The 19119-nt window shown below is 47.0% G+C and overlaps 6 protein-coding genes across 6 annotated transcripts; 5 read left to right on the forward strand and 1 right to left on the reverse strand.

The window, feature by feature from the left end:
• Positions 1-268: 268 nt before the first annotated feature.
• Positions 269-1464, forward strand: BDW43DRAFT_321482 (uncharacterized protein; the record flags this gene model as incomplete). The annotated part of the gene is made up of 6 exons (XM_032049337.1): positions 269-369; positions 454-556; positions 615-706; positions 832-953; positions 1090-1124; positions 1162-1464. 6 exons carry the CDS (start codon positions 269-271, stop codon positions 1258-1260), a joined length of 552 nt encoding a protein of 183 aa, XP_031897177.1. The 3' UTR covers positions 1261-1464.
• Positions 1465-2723: 1259 nt separating this feature from the next.
• BDW43DRAFT_321484 (alpha/beta fold hydrolase) lies at positions 2724-3780 on the forward strand (the record flags this gene model as incomplete). The annotated part of the gene is made up of 3 exons (XM_032049338.1): positions 2724-3089; positions 3168-3521; positions 3585-3780. 3 exons carry the CDS (start codon positions 2724-2726, stop codon positions 3756-3758), a joined length of 894 nt encoding a protein of 297 aa, XP_031897178.1. The 3' UTR covers positions 3759-3780.
• A 690-nt stretch (positions 3781-4470) lies between these two features.
• Positions 4471-5740, forward strand: BDW43DRAFT_314032 (uncharacterized protein; the record flags this gene model as incomplete). Its single annotated transcript, XM_032047716.1, has 3 exons — positions 4471-4626; positions 4695-5173; positions 5230-5740. The coding sequence occupies 3 exons, from the start codon at positions 4471-4473 to the stop codon at positions 5738-5740; spliced, it is 1146 nt and encodes a 381-aa protein (XP_031897179.1).
• Positions 5741-7611: 1871 nt separating this feature from the next.
• BDW43DRAFT_285770 (uncharacterized protein) lies at positions 7612-8086 on the forward strand. Its single transcript, XM_032042971.1, has one exon. It carries the CDS (start codon positions 7769-7771, stop codon positions 8012-8014), a length of 246 nt encoding a protein of 81 aa, XP_031897180.1. The 5' UTR covers positions 7612-7768; the 3' UTR covers positions 8015-8086.
• A 1007-nt stretch (positions 8087-9093) lies between these two features.
• Positions 9094-11047, reverse strand: BDW43DRAFT_314033 (uncharacterized protein; the record flags this gene model as incomplete). The annotated part of the gene is made up of 5 exons (XM_032047717.1): positions 9094-9203; positions 9260-9696; positions 9749-10065; positions 10146-10834; positions 10900-11047. 5 exons carry the CDS (start codon positions 11045-11047, stop codon positions 9094-9096), a joined length of 1701 nt encoding a protein of 566 aa, XP_031897181.1.
• A 3544-nt stretch (positions 11048-14591) lies between these two features.
• On the forward strand, positions 14592-17857 carry BDW43DRAFT_321490 (Pfs domain protein; the record flags this gene model as incomplete). Its single annotated transcript, XM_032049339.1, has 9 exons — positions 14592-14801; positions 14866-15085; positions 15168-15539; positions 15594-16195; positions 16244-16338; positions 16381-16584; positions 16624-16717; positions 16761-17228; positions 17276-17857. 9 exons carry the CDS (start codon positions 14592-14594, stop codon positions 17855-17857), a joined length of 2847 nt encoding a protein of 948 aa, XP_031897182.1.
• Positions 17858-19119: the final 1262 nt, after the last annotated feature.

Here is a 19119-nt window from a genome sequence, read left to right on the forward strand (position 1 = left end):
TCAGATATCCAGCTCCGCATTCTCATGCAAAAGGTGGTGCAGATTTCAATACCTACTGCTCAAGCGAGGACAAGCAAACCCCTTCGTCTTTTGGTTACATGACTATGTTATTATGCGAAACTCACTTGTGCTCTCTATGGCACACGCCCCGTGAAAAGCCGCGAAAAAGAATGAGAGCATGGCCTTTTATATTTTCGTTAGAGGTAAGCTACAAGCTGGGCTGGATTAAGACTAGATTCCGCTGTTTAAGCATCGCCACTGACATTCCATGGTTGGTTTGGATACTAACACATCCGCAGATGGAGAATGCCATGCCGAGAACACACAGCCCAGCGGACTGCCAGCGCTCAAGAGTATCCTGATGACTGGGTTGCTGGATTCACGTTAGGATCAACGAACACCTTCATGTTGACTTGGTAGATTGGCAGTCTAACTGATATGTTATGTCCTCAGTGGAAGCTGGTTTGTCCGCCATATGATACAAGTATACGGCGACTGTTATGATGTGGTTTGTTTGGGTAACCTCGATTACTACACCTCGACGAAGAACCTTGAGGTTGTTTGGAATTTTCGCAACTTTTCACTTTGCCAAAGGAGATGTTTGCGATTCGAAGGATGTAGAGGATGTTCTCCATACCTACCGTATCGGTCCTATTCTCCACTTCGCTGCTAGATCCCGTGTCGACACACCACTCAGCGTCCCTTTGTCCTTTACTCAAACAAATGCCACCAACACATAAGACCCGCTGGAAATTGTTTGACAGCTCAATTCAATCAAACAATTTATCCACGTATCCACTGGTGAAGTACACGGCTAGAATGACCCCAAAGCCCTAGTGCCTTCATCGAGGAGCAAACCTTCTACCGAACAAACCCATGCTCAGCCAGAAAGGCTGCGACCGAGATGATAACTCTGGCATGTCTAGAGTCGTTTCGCATCATTTCGCATGCGAGTCATCGTCACGCGATGTAATAACGTGTTTTGGCCACACCGGTATCCTGAGAGTAAGTCGACTCCGCCGTTTTGACCGCATATAATCTAATCATAACGTGACTTAGAACTGGAGATTATCACCCTCTTAAACTAAGGGCGGAAAATGCCGGTCCAACGAGATGGCCGCGCCGTTCACGCGTTCCTACGGGCGGGTGATGCTTGCTGAGGTGCTCTGGTTAATTTTCCGTAAGGGAAGCGACGGCGAAACGTACAACACCTCCTCCATTACTCATCTACAGTATTCCCAACATGCACTGGATCGATAGTTCGAAGCTGTGGGCGCTTGGATGGAAGTAACGGGCCAGCTTTAACGACGCGCTACGGGCGACGATCGATTGGTTGTGCCTGGACAGCGAGAGCTTTTGGTCAATTTTGGTTGGCTTGGATAGCGGGATCAATAAAGGCAATCATAATTGAGTTATGCAAACTTAGAATGGGCGCTTTGTCAAATTGGTGGAGCAATAGTTAAGTTTTTACTCTGTCGGCTGTGCTCCGTACTCCATAGATCATTTTCCTTACTGATATGAATCTATACGAGACCACGTGATACTAGTGGCTTGGCCGGATCACCAACTCCAGCCCCTGAAGGCTTTACCCATTAGATTAGAAGAAGCTCAAGATAGTTGATACAGTCGTCCATAGAATTGAGTATCTATCGGAATGGCATCCGGACCTCTGTAGGCTACATACGTGTAGCTGATACAGCCTCATTCTGCCCATCTTTCCCCTGAGATCTCAACACTTACGAAGGATACCTTCCGCAACTCCGTTATACGTAGGGCTTGGCTTGAGTGAAACCCTTGAAAGCTATGGTCACTTGCAAAAAGTTACATTTCCACTCCATATCCCAACAGCCCGGTTTGGTATGGGCCCAGGAATTAAACCTGGTCTACGTGATCGATCTGAGAGAACCGCTATAATATGTCGTAATAAATTAGTACTTATGTTACGGTTATTCAGGTTGAGTGACCAAGTGGGGGGGATATGCGAGAAGGCCCTTGCATGATTCGGATTCTGCACACTACACAAGAAGGTCTCTTATATGCATGTGTAGTGTGCTTTACAAATATTTGAACCATAATAGGTGTCTCTGTTGTATTCTTTCCATCTAGTATTGCAAGGACCAAAGGGAGGAAAGGGGTGACATGATTGAATTGGCGTGTTACATTCTCAAAGTCTGTCCGCCTCACTTTGAAGAAACCCTCTGGAATGCAAAGAATTGCACACCATAAGTGGACCCCAGATGACTACCGGTAGTTGGCATTATTCAGCTATTTGTCGTAGCTAATCCCCTTCAGTTAAGGATTTCCTACATGCCGTTCTTCCGCATTTACATAGTGGAGCTACCGGCAATGTCTCGGAAGACTTCCGGAAAGAGCAGACACGGTTGACAGCACTACCCTTAATCATAAGCTTAGAGCGGTCCATGGGCCATAGCCGTCGCTGATCCAGCCAAAAATGGAGCATATGCCGACACTTGGCGTGTCAACCTCAGTCCACATGGAGATCAACCTTCAAGGTGGACGAATACGAGAGGCCACACCCAAACTCTGTTGGGATTTGTGTATCAAGAGGGGAAAATCTGGAGGGGCTATGTGCCGAAGTGATGTGGCATGGTAAGTTTCTTCGGTCTATGAAATGAGCGCGACCTCGCCTAAGAATACAAGCTGAAATCCCACACCATCATATTCAAGTGCTCACACTATCAGTACTACTGTGTATTGCCGAAATGGCCGCCACACAAACTATCCAAGTTCCCCACCTGGGCGGCATCAAAGCCGGTTACGCGCTCTCAAACAATCACTATGACCCCTCCAAGCCAACATGCGTGCTCGTCAATTCGATGTGCATGACGGTGTCTCTCTACCATGATCAGTTTAATAATAAGGATTTAACTGATGCCATGAACCTGTTGGCTATCGAGCCATTAGGCCATGGCTCGACCAGTTGTCCTTCTGAGCATTTCACCTACTGGGATTCCGCCGTTATGGCCTTGCAAGTCATGGACCACTTTGGGATCCAGAAGGCGTTCGTCCTGGGGACGAGTCAAGGAGGGTGGATTGTGACCCGGATGGCGCTCCTCGCTCCGGATAGGGTAAGTTCAAGCTAATGCACCGCCGACTTTAGCGCATGCCAAGAAGAATAGGATTAACCTCACCTCACATATTACCAGATTCTCGGTCTCATGCCCCTGGGGACAAGCATGGATTACGAATCAGCTGATTCCCGGTCCAAGGGCTGCTGGGACCCTGCGGCCAGTCTCATGGCCTTTTACGAGAAGTGGACGAGTCCCTCACCTACACCTGACTTTGTTGTAGATGATGTTTGGTGTGGTTTGGTGGCCGGCATTGGTTTCGGTGCCGCAGCCAGCGCGGAGAAATCCGCGTTCTGGACTCAGACCTTGAAAGAGGTATATAAGGGCGACGAGGGCCGGAAGAAGGTGCGGATGGCGCTCAATTGCCTCCTCGAGAGAGATGGGCTGTTGTTGCGCTTGAGGGACATCAAATGCCCTGTTTATTGGCTCCAGGTGAGTGCCGGATTTATCTCCATCCGACTCTATTGTGTGATCTGTGCGTTAACGAGCGATAAGGGCACTGATGATACACCATTTGGAACGGTTGTCCCCGCCGAACAAATCGAACTTTTCACCTCTTCTAAGGACGCCAAGCTGGTCATGATCGAGAGCGGTGCGCATTATCTGAATGCCACTAATCCTAAAGAGGTGAACGAGGCGCTTCTGGAAATGGTCACGAAGTATAAATGATTGCCACGGCGTGAGCGTCGCATATAGGTAGCTTGAGAATGTTTTATATACGTGACAACCAGTTCAACATGTCATTGGAGGGTATTTTGAAATGCTTCGTCTGTAAAGAGGTTGCCACCACTTGGACAAGCGTGAAGATAGCGGGAGTGGACTGGTTTTGATATTTTGAGACCGTCGTGGAAATTACCTTGTGGGCACTTTTTTTTCCGTCTATTATGCTTTGTCCTTGATAGGTTTCTTTCTTTCTTTTTTTTTTTTTTTTTTGCAATAATTAGGCACCTATTTAAACCTCAGGAACCAATCCCACAATCCACGTGGACTTTTGACCCGCAGACCCTTCATTTACTGGCCAGCGGTTCATGAGGATGAGTGGAGCGTCGGAGCAGATGCCCAACCCGGTGTAGGTTAACGGTTGGCCGATAAACCCTAAAGATTCCAATTTCGAATAGACCGGCATGTCAGGCCAATTCCTGGTTTTCTCGTCTCTTTACGAGTCTATGTCGATCCAAAATGCACCGGATCCACCTTTGACACACCATGTTTCATTGCCGTGCGGAGAACGAGATTATACCCACGAATGAACGGTAGAACATACGATGAAGGGGGGTTTTCCCGGGCTCTGCTCACTCGGATATATTAGGCTAAGTAGTGCCTCCCTCGTTCTTCCGGCGTCTGTTGTTCATGTCTGCTCCATGGCATTTATTTGCACCTCATGGAGAATGACAAGGATGATCTTCAGCCATGGTCGATAGCCACGACGGCCGCAGTCACGGCGTTGGCCTTCGTGGCTGTTTGCCTCCGACTGGTGGCACGTTATGAAAGAAAGCAGAAGTTATGGTGGGATGACTACATGATCATTTTCTCCATGGTTAGTGTCCTATTGTCGTTGCCAGGCACCTTGATGGCATTGTTACTGATCTACGACTCTGACCATAGTTCTGGAATTTTATTGTTGTCGGATTCATCTACGCCATGATTAAAGAAGGTATGGGTCTTCACGCCAACTTCATCCCAACCAGTAACGTTGTTATGATTGCAAAATACCTCGTCGTGGCCGAGATTCTCTACGTGTTCAACCTCGTCTGGACCAAGCTTGGCATTCTGCTCATGTACTACCGAGTTTTCCGCTTCCCCTATTTCAAGACATGGGCAATCATCATCGGAGTCTTCGTCTGCCTCTGGGTTATCTGCATTACCTTCCTCTTCATCTTCATCTGCGTGCCGGTCCAGAAACTCTGGTATCCCCAGATCCCAGGCCGATGTATCAACCAAGTCGGCACATGGATCGCCAACGCCGTCTCAACAATCGCAACCGACCTTATCATTTTGTGTCTCCCAATTCCTCAAATATTGAAGCTCCAGCTTCGTCTCTCAGAAAAGATAGCGGTGCTTTTCGCCTTCAGCCTGGGCTTCTTGTAAGGCGTCCGCCACTTTTATCTCTCCATCTTTCTTACCAGTCTAACTTCCACAGCGTTGTCTTCGCCTCCGCCTACCGCTTCTCAGTCCTCTTCACTTATGACCCAATGGATTCCTCCTACACTCTCGCCCCAACAGTAGGCTGGACCGCCATAGAGATGTCCGCCGGTATCGTCTCCGCCTGTCTCCCAACCCTCCGCCCAGCCCTCCGTCTAGGAGCCCGCCTCCTCGGCTTCAACGGCAAACTACCGGCCCTCTTCCGAAGCACAAATGGCCAAATCAGCAAGACATCGAATCCTACAACTGGACCATCCCACCTGGACGACAGCACCATCACCATCATCCAGCAGACCGAGCGACCAAAGCGGCATTCCTTCTACCATTTACCGGATGAAACGGACTCGACGGCAGAGCAGGCACGAATGGATGCGTCGTTTAGGCCGGATTATGCGAAGACGTATACGAATGTGTTAGGGCCGAGGGTTAATGGGCGTTTGAGTGGGGATGAGATTCCTTTGAATGGGATCCGTGTGGATAGGGAGTTTACGCAGACCAGTAGGCGTTAAGGTCTGGTGAAAGGTTGTATTATAGGTGTATTATAATGACTGGTAATGCCATGGATGCTTTTGTTGATTGGTGTGGAGTGGTCGTTCATGTAGTATTTAATGCTGTAGGGTAGGGTATGTCTCATGACTCGGAGATATGTTTATGTATATGACCATACTCGCAAATCTGCCCTTGGCCTTGACTAAGTCCACATCGTACGGAGTACACACCGAGGGAGAAGATTTAGAACAGATGGTACTATTGAGCTAAGCATATCGATACTAAAAGAGCAAGGATACACCAGGCTCTTCCACAACGATTTCTGATCTACTATGCGAGGCTAATGGGAGCTAGGTCACAGGTAATACTTATGTTAAAGGGCCTTCCCAAAGGTATGCACACTCGCCACACACATGGAGTAGAACATACTGGGTTTAATTGCCTATATATGCACCTTGATAATTGTGGCATGCAATATTACATCAGATCTATTGAATATGACCATAGCATTACCTAGTACCACAGACATATGAATGTCTAGTGATTAGGTGTTTTGTGTGAACTCCTTTGTCATGAAGGGTCCATGATTTCTCCCTGGATAGGCCTTCTTGATCCTTCTCAGGATCATCAATCTGCTCGTTTTCTGGTCGTCAGATACGATTTAAATACAGTTCCCTATACAAGATCGAATCTTTTTATATGGAATCACAAGGTGATGAAATATGATTATAGCCATTTCTAATGAGACATTTGGCCTCATCTCATTTGAGATCCTGGTTAAACGAACCTGACTCACAGAGGGTCTTGACTTGACATACAAAGCCAACGTGAATCAGCATCTAAACTACAGGTTATATCCCTGATGTGAAAGTCGAGAAACGAGCCGCGATACACAGCTTGGCTGAAACGTAGGTAACGGACAAGCCGACAAGGTAATACGAAGTGCAGGCCCATCATTCAGTATATCTCTAGGATGGGGGGGGGGGGGGGAATCTCGCACAGATAATCATCGACGAAGCCCAAAATATCAAAACGATTCGTACCCGGCGCCACCAGGCATCAGCATTGGTACCCTTATTCATTTATTTCCGCCCTTCGATTCCAATCTTCAATCGAGTACTGAATCTTTTTGTGGGTTCTCTCCCCGAGTCGCCCCATACACACACATATCATGGTGCTTTCAGGTTGGCTCTGCGATGAGTCCTTGATGTCGCTGAGTGGCTTTAGTTTCGTTGTTCATCCTAACCGCTGAACTCATACATCGTGTCCTAACCAATCCATCAAGGTTCCATTAACCTGCTAGAGTCTAACTACTGGATGTCTAGATATGTAGACGCCTCAGTGTTGTGGCAGAATCTAAGCCGTAAGCCATGTAAAAGCCCTCAAACCCTTAATGCAGCAGACATATATGAAACCTGCGTATCCCCATTTTGGAAAGCCTATATACAAAACAACCAAGACGCTCGCCATAGCGCTGTCTCCCTGTCTTGCAACGCAAACTGCAAGCCAGAAGAGTAAACAGATTGAGCGTCCAGGCCACTTAGCAGTGAAAGATAATGTGGCAACATCATACCAAGGCCGGAGCAGAGGCCGGATTTAATGCAGACATACGCCAATTAATTAAGAGAAGGCGTCCAGCTCGGAGTTGAAACTGTTAGAACTCCGAACGCTCACTCGAATCATGTCGATGAGCTACATGAGAATAGACCGGGGTCTGCATGGGATTCCCTTCTTTGCTGTATTACAGCCTAACTGTCATCCCTGTGGACGAGACAATGCTCAGTCAAGCAGCTGAAACTGATTTGCGTTATTTAAGGATGTATGAAGTCTCCGTAGCAGTGGATGATTTGTCTTTTCTTCTGTTAACTTTCAATTCTTGGCAGGTTTTATAGTGCAGTCCATCCTAGAATTCTTCAACACACCCAGAAGGGGAGGTCTACTTCCGACGCTCGAGCCCACAACTCAACAATAACCCAGGCCACTGGAATGCAGACAGTGCTGGTTACTTCTACACCCATCGTCTGATCGAATGATTCAACAATGAGGCCATGGCCCGACAGTCTGGCAGAGTCCCCGTGCCCAACTTTACTAGTCCACGATCTCAATACATTCGCGAGAAAGGGACAGGCCTATTCTACAACGTCCGCTTTGTCTTCTGGAGACATCTCCCGGTGAGCCTTGGTGCGCACAATATAGATTTGCCGTACGTGTGGTGGTTGGTTCGCTTAATTTTCGACGCCCATCCATGGTTAAAGGTGAAATCATTAAACAAAGTGGATATATCATCAAGTTGATCAAACAACTGAAATTCTGGTCCCGGCAGAGGTGGAATACCAGTCGTATTATAGGAAATAAATGAGGCTAAATGATAGTGCGGAGAGATTCTAGAATATAGGATTCTAGGAGGTTGAGTTCGGGGCCGAGTTCTGCTTAGTACGATTTTAAGCTCACGTGACACACCGCCTCCTATAATAGAAAGGTTGGCTGTACGCAGATCGTAACCCTAAAAATATTTTTACTGTCGCTGAGGATAGCTCTCTTATCCTTAGATGTAATTCTTTAATAAATATACTAACTGTTCTTCTAGTCCCTATTCTTTGGTTCGCCTCGCGAAATATTATTTTATAGCTAGCTAAGGATAATAGTAGCGAGATATCTTTAATAAGACCGACTGTACCGAATACGCAGAACTAGACGTTGTCGTGGCCGCCGATCCTTGTCGATGTCTAACCAACCTCGCCTCGAAATAGGACATGTAGTTTACCTTAGAACAAACAAGAAAACGCACCGCTGACACGGGTGACAACAAATCAGAGTCGAGGCGAGTAAGAATGCGAAGAACCTCTGGTTCAGATGTTTGCAACTCTGTGTTTTCCCGGAATAAAGCGGGCGAACTCACCCGTCAGCACTAGACCACTTGCCGCGGACCATCTGCCGAGTGATTCTTATGGTTGCGAATCATGACCAGTATGTCGGCACTCCAGGTACATTGAAGACCTCATTCAAATCTGCTGAGCTAGGGTGGCGTGTAGGTTCCCGAACGTCCCCCGGGAATTGGAAAATCCTGCCAGAACTGAACGATTAATGCTATACACACCTTGCCGTAATTAAAGGACCTGTGAATTCAGTCTTCGGGTAAATTTTGCTGATGGTCTTCCAATATGTTGCCTTGTAATTACTGCTTGGTCAAAAGGTATTGAGGAAATAAACCTTGGTTTCATTTAGTTCGACCATATAGATTTACAGGCCTCTCGGTAAAAGATCCATGGCCATTAGTGGCTAAGCTGCTCTGTATTCTGATTCGCTTGTATTAGCCTCCCTTCCCATCATAATGGAGCCCTGGCGGGACACGAACAAGCTGGTTGACATACCCTTAATTTTGCAGACGGATATCAATTAAAGGCCTCTCTTGGTAATCATATACTTTCAACTCAGAATAATTATTGGCGAAAACAGCAGTCCAGAGTCTTGGCTCGGAATATCCTATAGATTGTGGGCAAGATGAGTGGGAATAACAGCTATGCAAAGTAGACACATACCTCTTATTGGGGGAGAGGAGGCACAGTTGATTATGATCCAGTCTTCAACCATATTCTCCTTTAACCAGGAAAAGTACCTCCCCCCCTCCTTGAATCGAGAGATATGTTCATTGACCCGATCATGATCCCTGAGCAACTCAATCGCCCACTTCTTTTCTGGAATATAAAAGCCAACTCGGCCATCACTAGTCCTTGACCATTCACTGCAGATCGGCACACCTCGGCCTGCCAAAAGATTGAATGACCTGTAAAATTCGTCCTGATATTGCGCCTCCATGGGCCTACATTTTGCTGCAGTCGACATTTTCTTGCCTTGAACAGCATGTCTCAGGTTAATTGTCGAAAATTTACTGAGAACCTCCAGGCATAATGTATCTAGCTGGTTGAATCTCGCAGGCAAAGGCCTCGTGTCCTGGCCGATGATGAATTCAAGCCATCTAAGACAGGGTCAGATTAAGACAAGAAATACCACACAAGAACTTAACTTACTTCTCATGCAGGCGTGACGGCAGGACAACAACATCATATGTGTTGATCTCTCCCACAGATATCCGGTGAACCCAGCCTCTCTCGTAACATTGCTGCATACCCACATCATCACTATTAAATCGCATATTTCCCTCCTCTAAAGTCTTGCACAGTGTTCCACCGGCTTCAGGTGTTAAGTGCCCTCCAGTAGGGAATGAGCGGAAAACAGCCTGATTCGTGAGATACTGGAAGACTTGAGTATCATCCTTCAAATTATCAAGAAGATGATCTTTCGTTATTGTACTGATACATCTGTGCTTTAAGTCATGACGATGCGCCTAAGCTAGAGTTAGTTGCGCAAGCAAGCCTAAAGCTCATCCGTTTACTTTTCTGGTTTGGGGTCAAGAACGGTACATACAGAATGAACAAAATTGACTAATGATGTCACCCCTCCGGGATGCCCATTTGTCAGCTCGTATAAGTAGCTCATAGCCTCTTTATCAATTGTGAATTTTTCTTCGTATTTATTTGTAGTCAGAAGTGACACAGCCTCATCAAATTCATCTGGTGTAAAAAATAAGCCGAGCTTTGGTGAATCTTTGCCAGGTTGAGGGGTCAGTGTAATGCGCTGCGCGGGACCAAAGGTAGCTGGAGAAAACCATAGGTGGTCTACCTCCAGGCCTGTCAGAGGGCTTCCGTAGGAACAGAAAAGACAGATATTTATATCCTCGCCTTCACCAGACCTTCGCTCTTTAACGATTGTGTTCCAGAAATAAGAGTCCTTGTATGAAGCCTGAGCCTCATCAACAACAATTACAGTCTTTGAAGCAAAAAATTCCGTGTGACTATATTCAGGATACCTTTGTTGCAGGAGCAGGGCGAATCGGGTCCAAGGGTCCTTGCCATGGAAAGACTCCAGCGGCTCCCATGTCTCGAGTAGAAATACCTTCCTATTATTCTCGACGTAATAGTCCCTTAGGAGTTCAGACAGGACCGTTTTTCCGCTCGCTGGTGTTCCGCGTATGTGTATAACATTTTGAGAATCCACAGCAGCTGCAAGCTTTGATACTGTGTCCTTGCGTAAACATCTCGTTGGATTATTAGGAGCTATCCATCGCATATGATTGTCGGCTCTAATTATGACCTCTGAGGGGACAAGATTTGACACTTACGTTTTCTGAAGTGCTCCTGTATGTGATCAGGGTTGCCGGCAGATGCTAATATTTCCGTCGGAGATGATTTGGTATGAAAATCCTGGTGCTCTGAGAGGAGATGGTCACACCTCTGGCATTTCACTTCAAGGGTTGATGCTGATGTCATAGTGAAAATCCCTTGTGAACATGGACATGGAATCGCCAATATGCCCGTCTTTATAACTGCTGTACACTGGCCTGTGCTCATTGTGCGAGAGGTTGAAGTACGCTTCTTTTCTAGGGGCAGGCTCAAAGGGGAAGAAATCATTCGAAGAGGTGAGTGAAAAAGCATCCTTGCAATTTTTTGGCGCGACGTAGGGTGTCACAGATCGAATAGCGATTCGGCCTGATGACCGTACAGGATACCCTGGCCCAGGTGCATAGACAATCGGCCACCGATGAGGAATATCAGGCCACACGACAGATTGGGTTCAACGGGATTCTGAATCCTTTAGGCATGGAGCCTTTAGCTATAAATTAGCGAATCGTTAGCAGTAGTAGGAGATCAAGAATCAGTCTCCTGTCTGAATAGTATCTACTGCCTGCCTTTGACCTCTCTCTTTCTTTTAGCCTACGTACCCTTACCTAGTTGACAGGTCCTCTACCCTGAATAGTAGATACCCTTGACATAGGGTTGGTAGGTTTGGTGGAAAGTGTTGTGAGAACTGAGGGATAGTTGATTATGAAATACTGCAATCAAACAGATCTGGTGAGAAACACCAAATGTATGGCACTTCACATTTCGTCCAGTTGATATGAGAGAGGAGAAAAGTCAGAATATAGTGAATAGTTCCAAGAGGAAAATAAAGTTGAAGAAGTTGCCTCCCTTTCGCAACCGACAGAATCAAGATGATGACAATACGGCGTATCGGGCCTCTATCCCGAAAGGGTAAAGACTAACCCCAAACAGGAATTCACTGGTTCTCGCTTTACATCGACAAAAAAAGGTGCTGAACGTCTATCATGTGACAAGTTTGATTTTCAACGTGCTTGACGCTGATGATAAAATGATACAAGCGCCCTCCAATGGTCAAGTCCTCTAAACGCAAATAGGCTTTCAATGCAGATAGTCCGACGTCAACCGTGCCTCTACGTTGGCAGCGGTCCCTGAGCACTCCTGGTCCTTGAGAACTAGGTATTGATCCTTGCTCCCCGTTGTTGGAAAATACCAAGTTGATCACCTGGGTTTCCACAACATGTATAGAGTGATGATAAGCGCTCAAGAAGGCTCTTTTGAGCTGCTAGGCAGGTACTCGCCAGGCTCAACGCGCTGTATCGCGAGCAACATGGTTAACCAGGGTCCACTCAATTTCTCCAGGCCCACCCAAATGCAAGTTGAACGCTCAACAACCTTCTTCAAACCTAAAGAGTACCCGTTCATTTGATCAAACCATTGCACCCTTCCGGCACTTTCATATCGTGAGTGCAATGCCCTTACTCTCTGATATGAATCTATACGAGACCACGTGATCCTAGTGGCTCGGCCGATCACCCAACTTCAGCCCCTGAAGGCTTTACCCATTAGGAGTGGAGAGAGAAGCGGTCGAGATAGTTGATACAGTCGTCCATAGAATTGAGTATCTATCAGAATGGCATCCGGACCTCAGTAGGCTACGTACGTGTAGCTGATACAGCTTCATTCTGCCCATCTTTCCCCTGAGAACACAACACTCTCTATAACCAGGTCTTCTGGTGGCGCTAAAAAAGTGATGAATATATGGTGCATGAACACTCGTTTACCCCCTCAAAGAGTGCTCAACTGTTTATGAATCAGTCTCTCGTTCGAATGTATTATTTTTGGAGAACGGAAGATAGTGGAATCAAAATCCTCTGTCTATCCTTCAGGCGACTCGGTCATCGCTGAGGCAAATTCTCTGGAATTATCCGTGAAACTGCCCTTATTGGCTCCTTCCCGCATTAAGCTTACCGCCAATGAGAACGCAAGTTTGCTGATGACGGCCAATCAAAAGTTGTGAAGGCGGCGGGCATACAGCTTCTAACAGTCCATTGCCTGTCAGAACACAAAGCTGGATGCGGCAGGGAGTCAGAAGCGAGCATATTGCCAGTTTGGAAAACAGTTACCTTGTTCCTCACCCTTGCGTACTGGTGTAGGGCACGGGAGATCAATTTCATACCACCCATGTATACGCTGGACAGAGAGCGTAATCACAGTGTAAAATTTCATACATAGAGTATATTAGCCCGTCTTTCTGAACTGTGTTATGCTTTCTGTTATCCTCTGGGCACTAGCTGTGTTTAGGTGTCACCCACTTGGGATTCTAAGGCAACTGTTCAGGCTTCAGAGTATGTATCATGCATGGAACATTTCCTCTTTCCCTTAGCATTAATTTAACTCCTTTAAAGACCAGGGGAAGATCCGCAAGGTCTAAATGTTATTGTATCTGTTTTCAGTAACCCAATACATCTCCATTAGCAAGACTTTACTAGACGACAACTCCAGCGACCAACCAGCACTACAAATCTCGTAAATGAAACTCGATCTAAACAGCAAGCTTATTCATCTATAAACGTAATTACTCAAATCGCTCTTGAGTTGGCTTATTGTATACGAAAGGAAGATCCCAGTTGGTACATTCGGGATTCCATGTACTAGCTACGAATGTGTTGAACAAGCCTACATGAGTATCGCGCATGCTGTTGGAATGAAAGACGCGAAGCCAGCGGAGGCAATAAAGCGCCTCAAGTCTTATTTTAGCCAGAAAAGTACTGAGAAGTGGCTTCTTTATTTTTGATAACGCTGATGATATAGATATGTGGATCAACGGCAGTGAAATGGCCCCAGCACTTAGGAAAATTTCTCCCTCGGAGCCAACAAGGCCATATTCTCTTCACCACGGCCCGCAGCCGGATGCTAGCTGTGGAATTAGCCTCTCATGCGATGACAACATCTGAGCCAGATCAGGAAACTGGATTAAAAATACTTGAAGAATTACTGGTTGACAGTAATCAGCTTACACAAAACAGAGCATCCCGATACTCTAAGCAGCATGTTGGGCCTGGCAGCTATATACCGGGACCAAGGACAATGGAAGAAAGCAGAAGAGCTGAAGGCGAAGGTGGTGGAAATACGGTCTATATGTGCAACTGCCATTGAGATTGCAGACGAATTAGAAGGTAATGTAACAACTCGGTCCTATTACAAGTCCGATCAAATATTTTCCCATGGGAATATTCCTATTTCGGGTACTGGCTCCTTGTCGATGACTGGGGAGGAGGACACTGAAACTGTATACTCGGAGGTTATGACCTTTGCTGGGTCGATCAAGGAGACCTATGTGACCGAACTCGCAGAGCAGCAATTGCTATTTCGCCCTATGAATCTGGTGATGACACAATTGGCCGTATTTCAAAGCTCCTGCCAGAATACCTACGTGCATTTGTATCTAAGACCGTATCACAGGTACAGCGTGATATCATGGTGCTTGTTCACAAATATCGACAGTAAGTCTAAGATATATTACCACCTGATGGTATCCGAGCTGATTAACCATGTGTATAGGGATATTACTGAAGAATTCACTAGTAAATACTCAAACGAAGGAGCTGCACAGCAAAGTGAGAGCCAGCACGATGGTATGTCCTTGGATGATATCAGGAGCATGTGGGACTAGTATGATAGGAGCTCGACCGACGAGGGAATCGATAAATATATGGCCCCTCATGGAGACATGACGCCGTGGACTGGCGATTCGAGGGCGGTAGCAGGCGGGTCTAGTGATGATAAAGATGGTATAACATCTGAGGACTACATCAGGTCTGTAGGCGACTCAAGGAAGGTGACCATTAAGGATGGCGAAGGCCTCAGGATGGAGCTCTCTGAGTTAGAAGAATACCGCGAGTGTATCCTTGCGGCTCCAGTAGTAGGTTTTCTAACGCTCTCTTGACACTTTTCCGTGTATTGATCCCTGTGTCTGGCTAGGCCAGCTAGCGGACGGCACCATAACTACTGCTTGGGTTGACCCATCCAAGATTGCTGAAAAGTCCTTATTTTGCGTTGAGGTTGTTGGGGCCGCATGTTCTATCATAGACTTAGGGGAGCAATTTGCATGGATTGGCGCTTCACTCCGGTCTTCACCCCATCCACAAGGGGTTTCCTATAGCCGGCCGATAGTTCAGAGCTTCAAAGTGTTCCACGATAATTCTCGTCTAGTGACAAGAACATATGTGGCAGAGATCACCTGGCGATCTTTCTTTCATGCTAACGTTGGGACAAAATTCACCATCAGAATCCAACGGTCAATGTTGGCACAACCAGTTCCGGAACCCTGTGATGGGGGAGGGGTATCCGATTGCTCGAAGGTCTCATCCTGAAGCTGCAAATGACCTGGATATTCCGTTTTATACGATGGCAATACTAGCACGCTCCCGATACGTGAATAAGTTCGCTGGCAAGACTGTTATAAAAGGGTTCTCAACAATGCTTGTTCCCACACGCCAGTATGGGAATGTGATCTTATGGCATCTGGTACATGATCAACACGGAGATCGGGTATCATACCTTGAAAGCCTCGTCATGCACACGGAGGAAATCAGAATCCAACAACGGCGAGGGGCGCGTCATGTGCTTGGGTGGTGTTTGGAAGCAATGTTTCTTGCGGGTAGGTTTTGACGCCTTGTGTCGTACTCCTCACTAACTTAGTTACCTGTTACAGGAACAATGGATGCCAAATATGACATAAGGCGCTCGCGACTCCCGAGGACCGGAGCGGACTGCCTTCTTCAGAAAACCTCCGTATCGGGCGGCCAGATGATCACAGGCGGCTTACCATTCAGTATTGGATATAAGGACTCGCCATATCATGTTTCGCGAAGTGGCTACATACGAAAGCTGAAGTGGATTTCCAGGAAATTCATAGTACTTTGGGACGAGGAATCCAAACAGGGCTGGTTGGTGAACGGCACTAGTGCTCCTCTGCATCTGGTCCGCGCCTCGTTAGCGCATAACAGCAACGACAAGTTTGCCTCCGAGTTTCTCTTCCGAAATGAGGATATGCAGGAAGCCACACAGCATTCATATAAATACGACTCAGCCATTTCAGTGCTTTTGAGCCGCGTAAACCGGGAGCTCAAAATCTACCTAGAGAAGCATGGCTATGTTCTATTTGAAGATCGAGTGGAGCACCAGTTTAACATCTTGGAGCAGATAATTGATCATCAAGTTAGTGTAGCCGGACATAATGATACTCACTATCGGAGCAACAATATCCCACGAGCACACCTCGAAGGCTGGGACTTCCATGATCTTGCCAAGGATGTTGATCCGATATATCCATAAGTAGCAACGCTAGATACATTTGGGAAGGCCTGGATAGAGTTCACAAGATCTATTCATGCGGTCACCGTGCTGGGACGGGGTTTTGGAGAAATAATGAAGCCAGCCAACACAACTTGTTCTCAGTAGGTGACAATGCCGAAGGACAGGTACTATATGGCAGCTAGCGTCGCAGATTTGATGGATATCATGGAGTCTATTGGTGATGCCACTGCAAGCCCACCAAAGCTCACGAAGAGCCTAGACTGGCAAAATCCGGAGACTGCCTTCGCCCACTGTGGATGCACTGGAGACAGTAATAACGAACATATTGACGTTGTCCAGGTAATTCTTCCTCCAGGGACTAGCGATGCCTCCCCTATGGAGCCACAGTTGGCCTTGAGTTAAGGGGCTGTAATTTTTGGATATAGTCGGAATAAACCCTTGCACTGGAAATATACTGTTGACCCTGTGAGGGGCAAACCTCAAAGCCTTGACAGGGTTTGTCTCTCACCTTCAATGGAGGTCGGATCCAGTCCGAGGGGTGCCATCCTCCACTGAAGGAGAGAGTGACGGCGTTCAGTTCCTTGAATTTTCTGTTACTCCATCGAGTCAGACATCTGTCTCCATACCCACTGCGTCGGTCACGGATAGATTGTCTGCAAAATCTAGGTTCAGGGCCGTAACAACAAATAAGTACACTGTGGGTATTGTATGCGCACTGACACTAGAGCTACTTGCAGTGCGTGCTTTATTTGACGTGACGCATACCAACAGTGACGGGATAATTTCGCATGAAGATTCAAATCACTATGCCTTGGGCGAAATAGGAAAACATAGAGTTGTGGCAGCCTGCCTGCCTGAAGGCGAATACGGGACCAATTCTGCAGCATATGTCGCAGCCAACTTGAGAAGAACGTTCCCAGGCGTCAAATTTGCCCTTCTCGTTGGGATCGGAGGTGGTGTCCCTTCTCCCGCCAATGACATCCGACTGGTTGATGTGATTGTGAGCAGACCTGCCGGATCCACCACCGGAGTGATTCAATATGACCCCAACAGAGATGCCTGCATCCGCCCCCCAAGCTCATAATGACGGCCGGGAGCAATCTGAGGTCGGATCCACATCTTTCTGCTTGCCCACTCCAGGAACGCCTCGACGACATCATCGCATGCAGAAGGGAATATAAATACCCCGGGAAGGAGCAGGGCCAGCTTTTCAACAGCGATTACGTGCATGACTCGAGACACGCTACATGCGATTCTTGGGACGTTTCTCAGGCGTCCATGCGAGCCGGCCGACCTAATAGTCATCCGCATATTCACTATGACACGATTGCGTCAGGAAATCGAGTTGTCAGAAATGCGAAGCTCCGCGACCGTTGGAGTCAAGAAAGCAACGTTCTGTGCTTCGAGATGGAAGCCGCGGGCATCATGAACACCCTCCCATGCTTGGTTATCAGGGGGATTTGCGATTACTCGGATAGTCATAAAAGTAAAGGGTTCCAGGAATATGCAGCCGCGACGGCTGCATCTTATGCTAAGCTTTTGCTATCTTACGTGGAGGATTTGAATGACTTGGGGAACGTCGGGTCGGCGTCAGATAGTAAGAAGCAATTGCTGCCCTTGCGCTTGTTAAAGAAGGGTCACTCATTTTTCGGTCGGTAGCTTTCGGTCAGGCTTCCGTATCCTAGGAATCAAAAACACAGCAAGTCGGTCTGGCATCAAGATCTAAATTACAGTAGACGCGCTAGCATTCATATAGCGAAACATAATAAGGGTCTATTCTCTTGCTCTTAGACTTCGTGCCGGAAGGGAAAGAAAGGGTTTATAGCCGCATGCAAGCTGCTCCAAGGAAGTTGGACTCTTTCACGCTCTCTACGCCTCCCTCTTGATTGCTGTTCAAAGTATTTCCTTCTTAGGTTTGGTGCTGATAAAATTCAGCCCTACTTTCTGGAACATTTATATTCTAGTTGCATATATATAATCCCCACGATTCTTCTGACTGGATTGGATTTGTATCACTCATGTACCTCGTATATGATATATAACGACTTTCTTTGAGTCTCCTTTCATTCGTAGGTTAGTTATCTACCGCACTGCTTTTAGTGAGCTACTGCAGTCTACAAAAAGACCTTGGGTGAACTAAATATACCATGTAGCTTGCGCAAGCAGTGACTATATTTCTATGCCTCTTCCGTAGTTCTGTGCACGCATCTTCGAGTGGCTTAGTGTGTCTTGGGACTTAGGGCCCGGGCATGGAAGGCGAATTCGGGCGCCATTGTATCTGTAGCATTAGACCGGATAGCCTATATACTACCTAGTATTGACATGACCTCTTCCAGACGACCACGCCCCGCTGAGTCAACTACACCCTCCTCTTTCGGACGACTTCGCCAACATATGGTTTCAGGTGGGCATCGCACCGTCGACGCAGGCCCTCCAATCTGGCTATGCCTACAATTAGTGTTATCGATTAACTCTTCAGCCTGCAAACAAGGTTGTCGCCCATCCCAAACCCGATCTGGAGCAAACCTCTCAACCTCGAGCACAGTTTTTCCGAGAAAACCCCAACGCCAGTATGCATCTCCTATTTGCCATTCCGCTCCATTCGGGAAGCTTTCTATATCCTCGTGGTCTATATATTTAACAACCATCCACGGGATCTTGATGGGCAGAATCATTCTACCTGCACAATAAGGAGACAAATATCTTGAGTCCCAGGGGAGACATCAAGTTTTTCCTTTCCGCCTCGTTCAACGCATGATTGGATCAGGTTTTGCAGCTCAGATTGTCAAATACTATGTGATGCCAGTGCTCATCCACGCTCTATGCATTTGGTGGCAACGCATGGCCTCGGAGCTATGTTGAAGATTGGGTGATTGATAACAGTCACGATATAGGGTTTTAAGGAAGGTTTACTCTATACT

The sequence above is a fragment of the Aspergillus alliaceus genome (genome assembly GCF_009176365.1).
Source record: "Aspergillus alliaceus strain CBS 536.65 unplaced genomic scaffold BDW43scaffold_43, whole genome shotgun sequence".
NCBI lineage: Eukaryota > Fungi > Ascomycota > Eurotiomycetes > Eurotiales > Aspergillaceae > Aspergillus > Aspergillus alliaceus.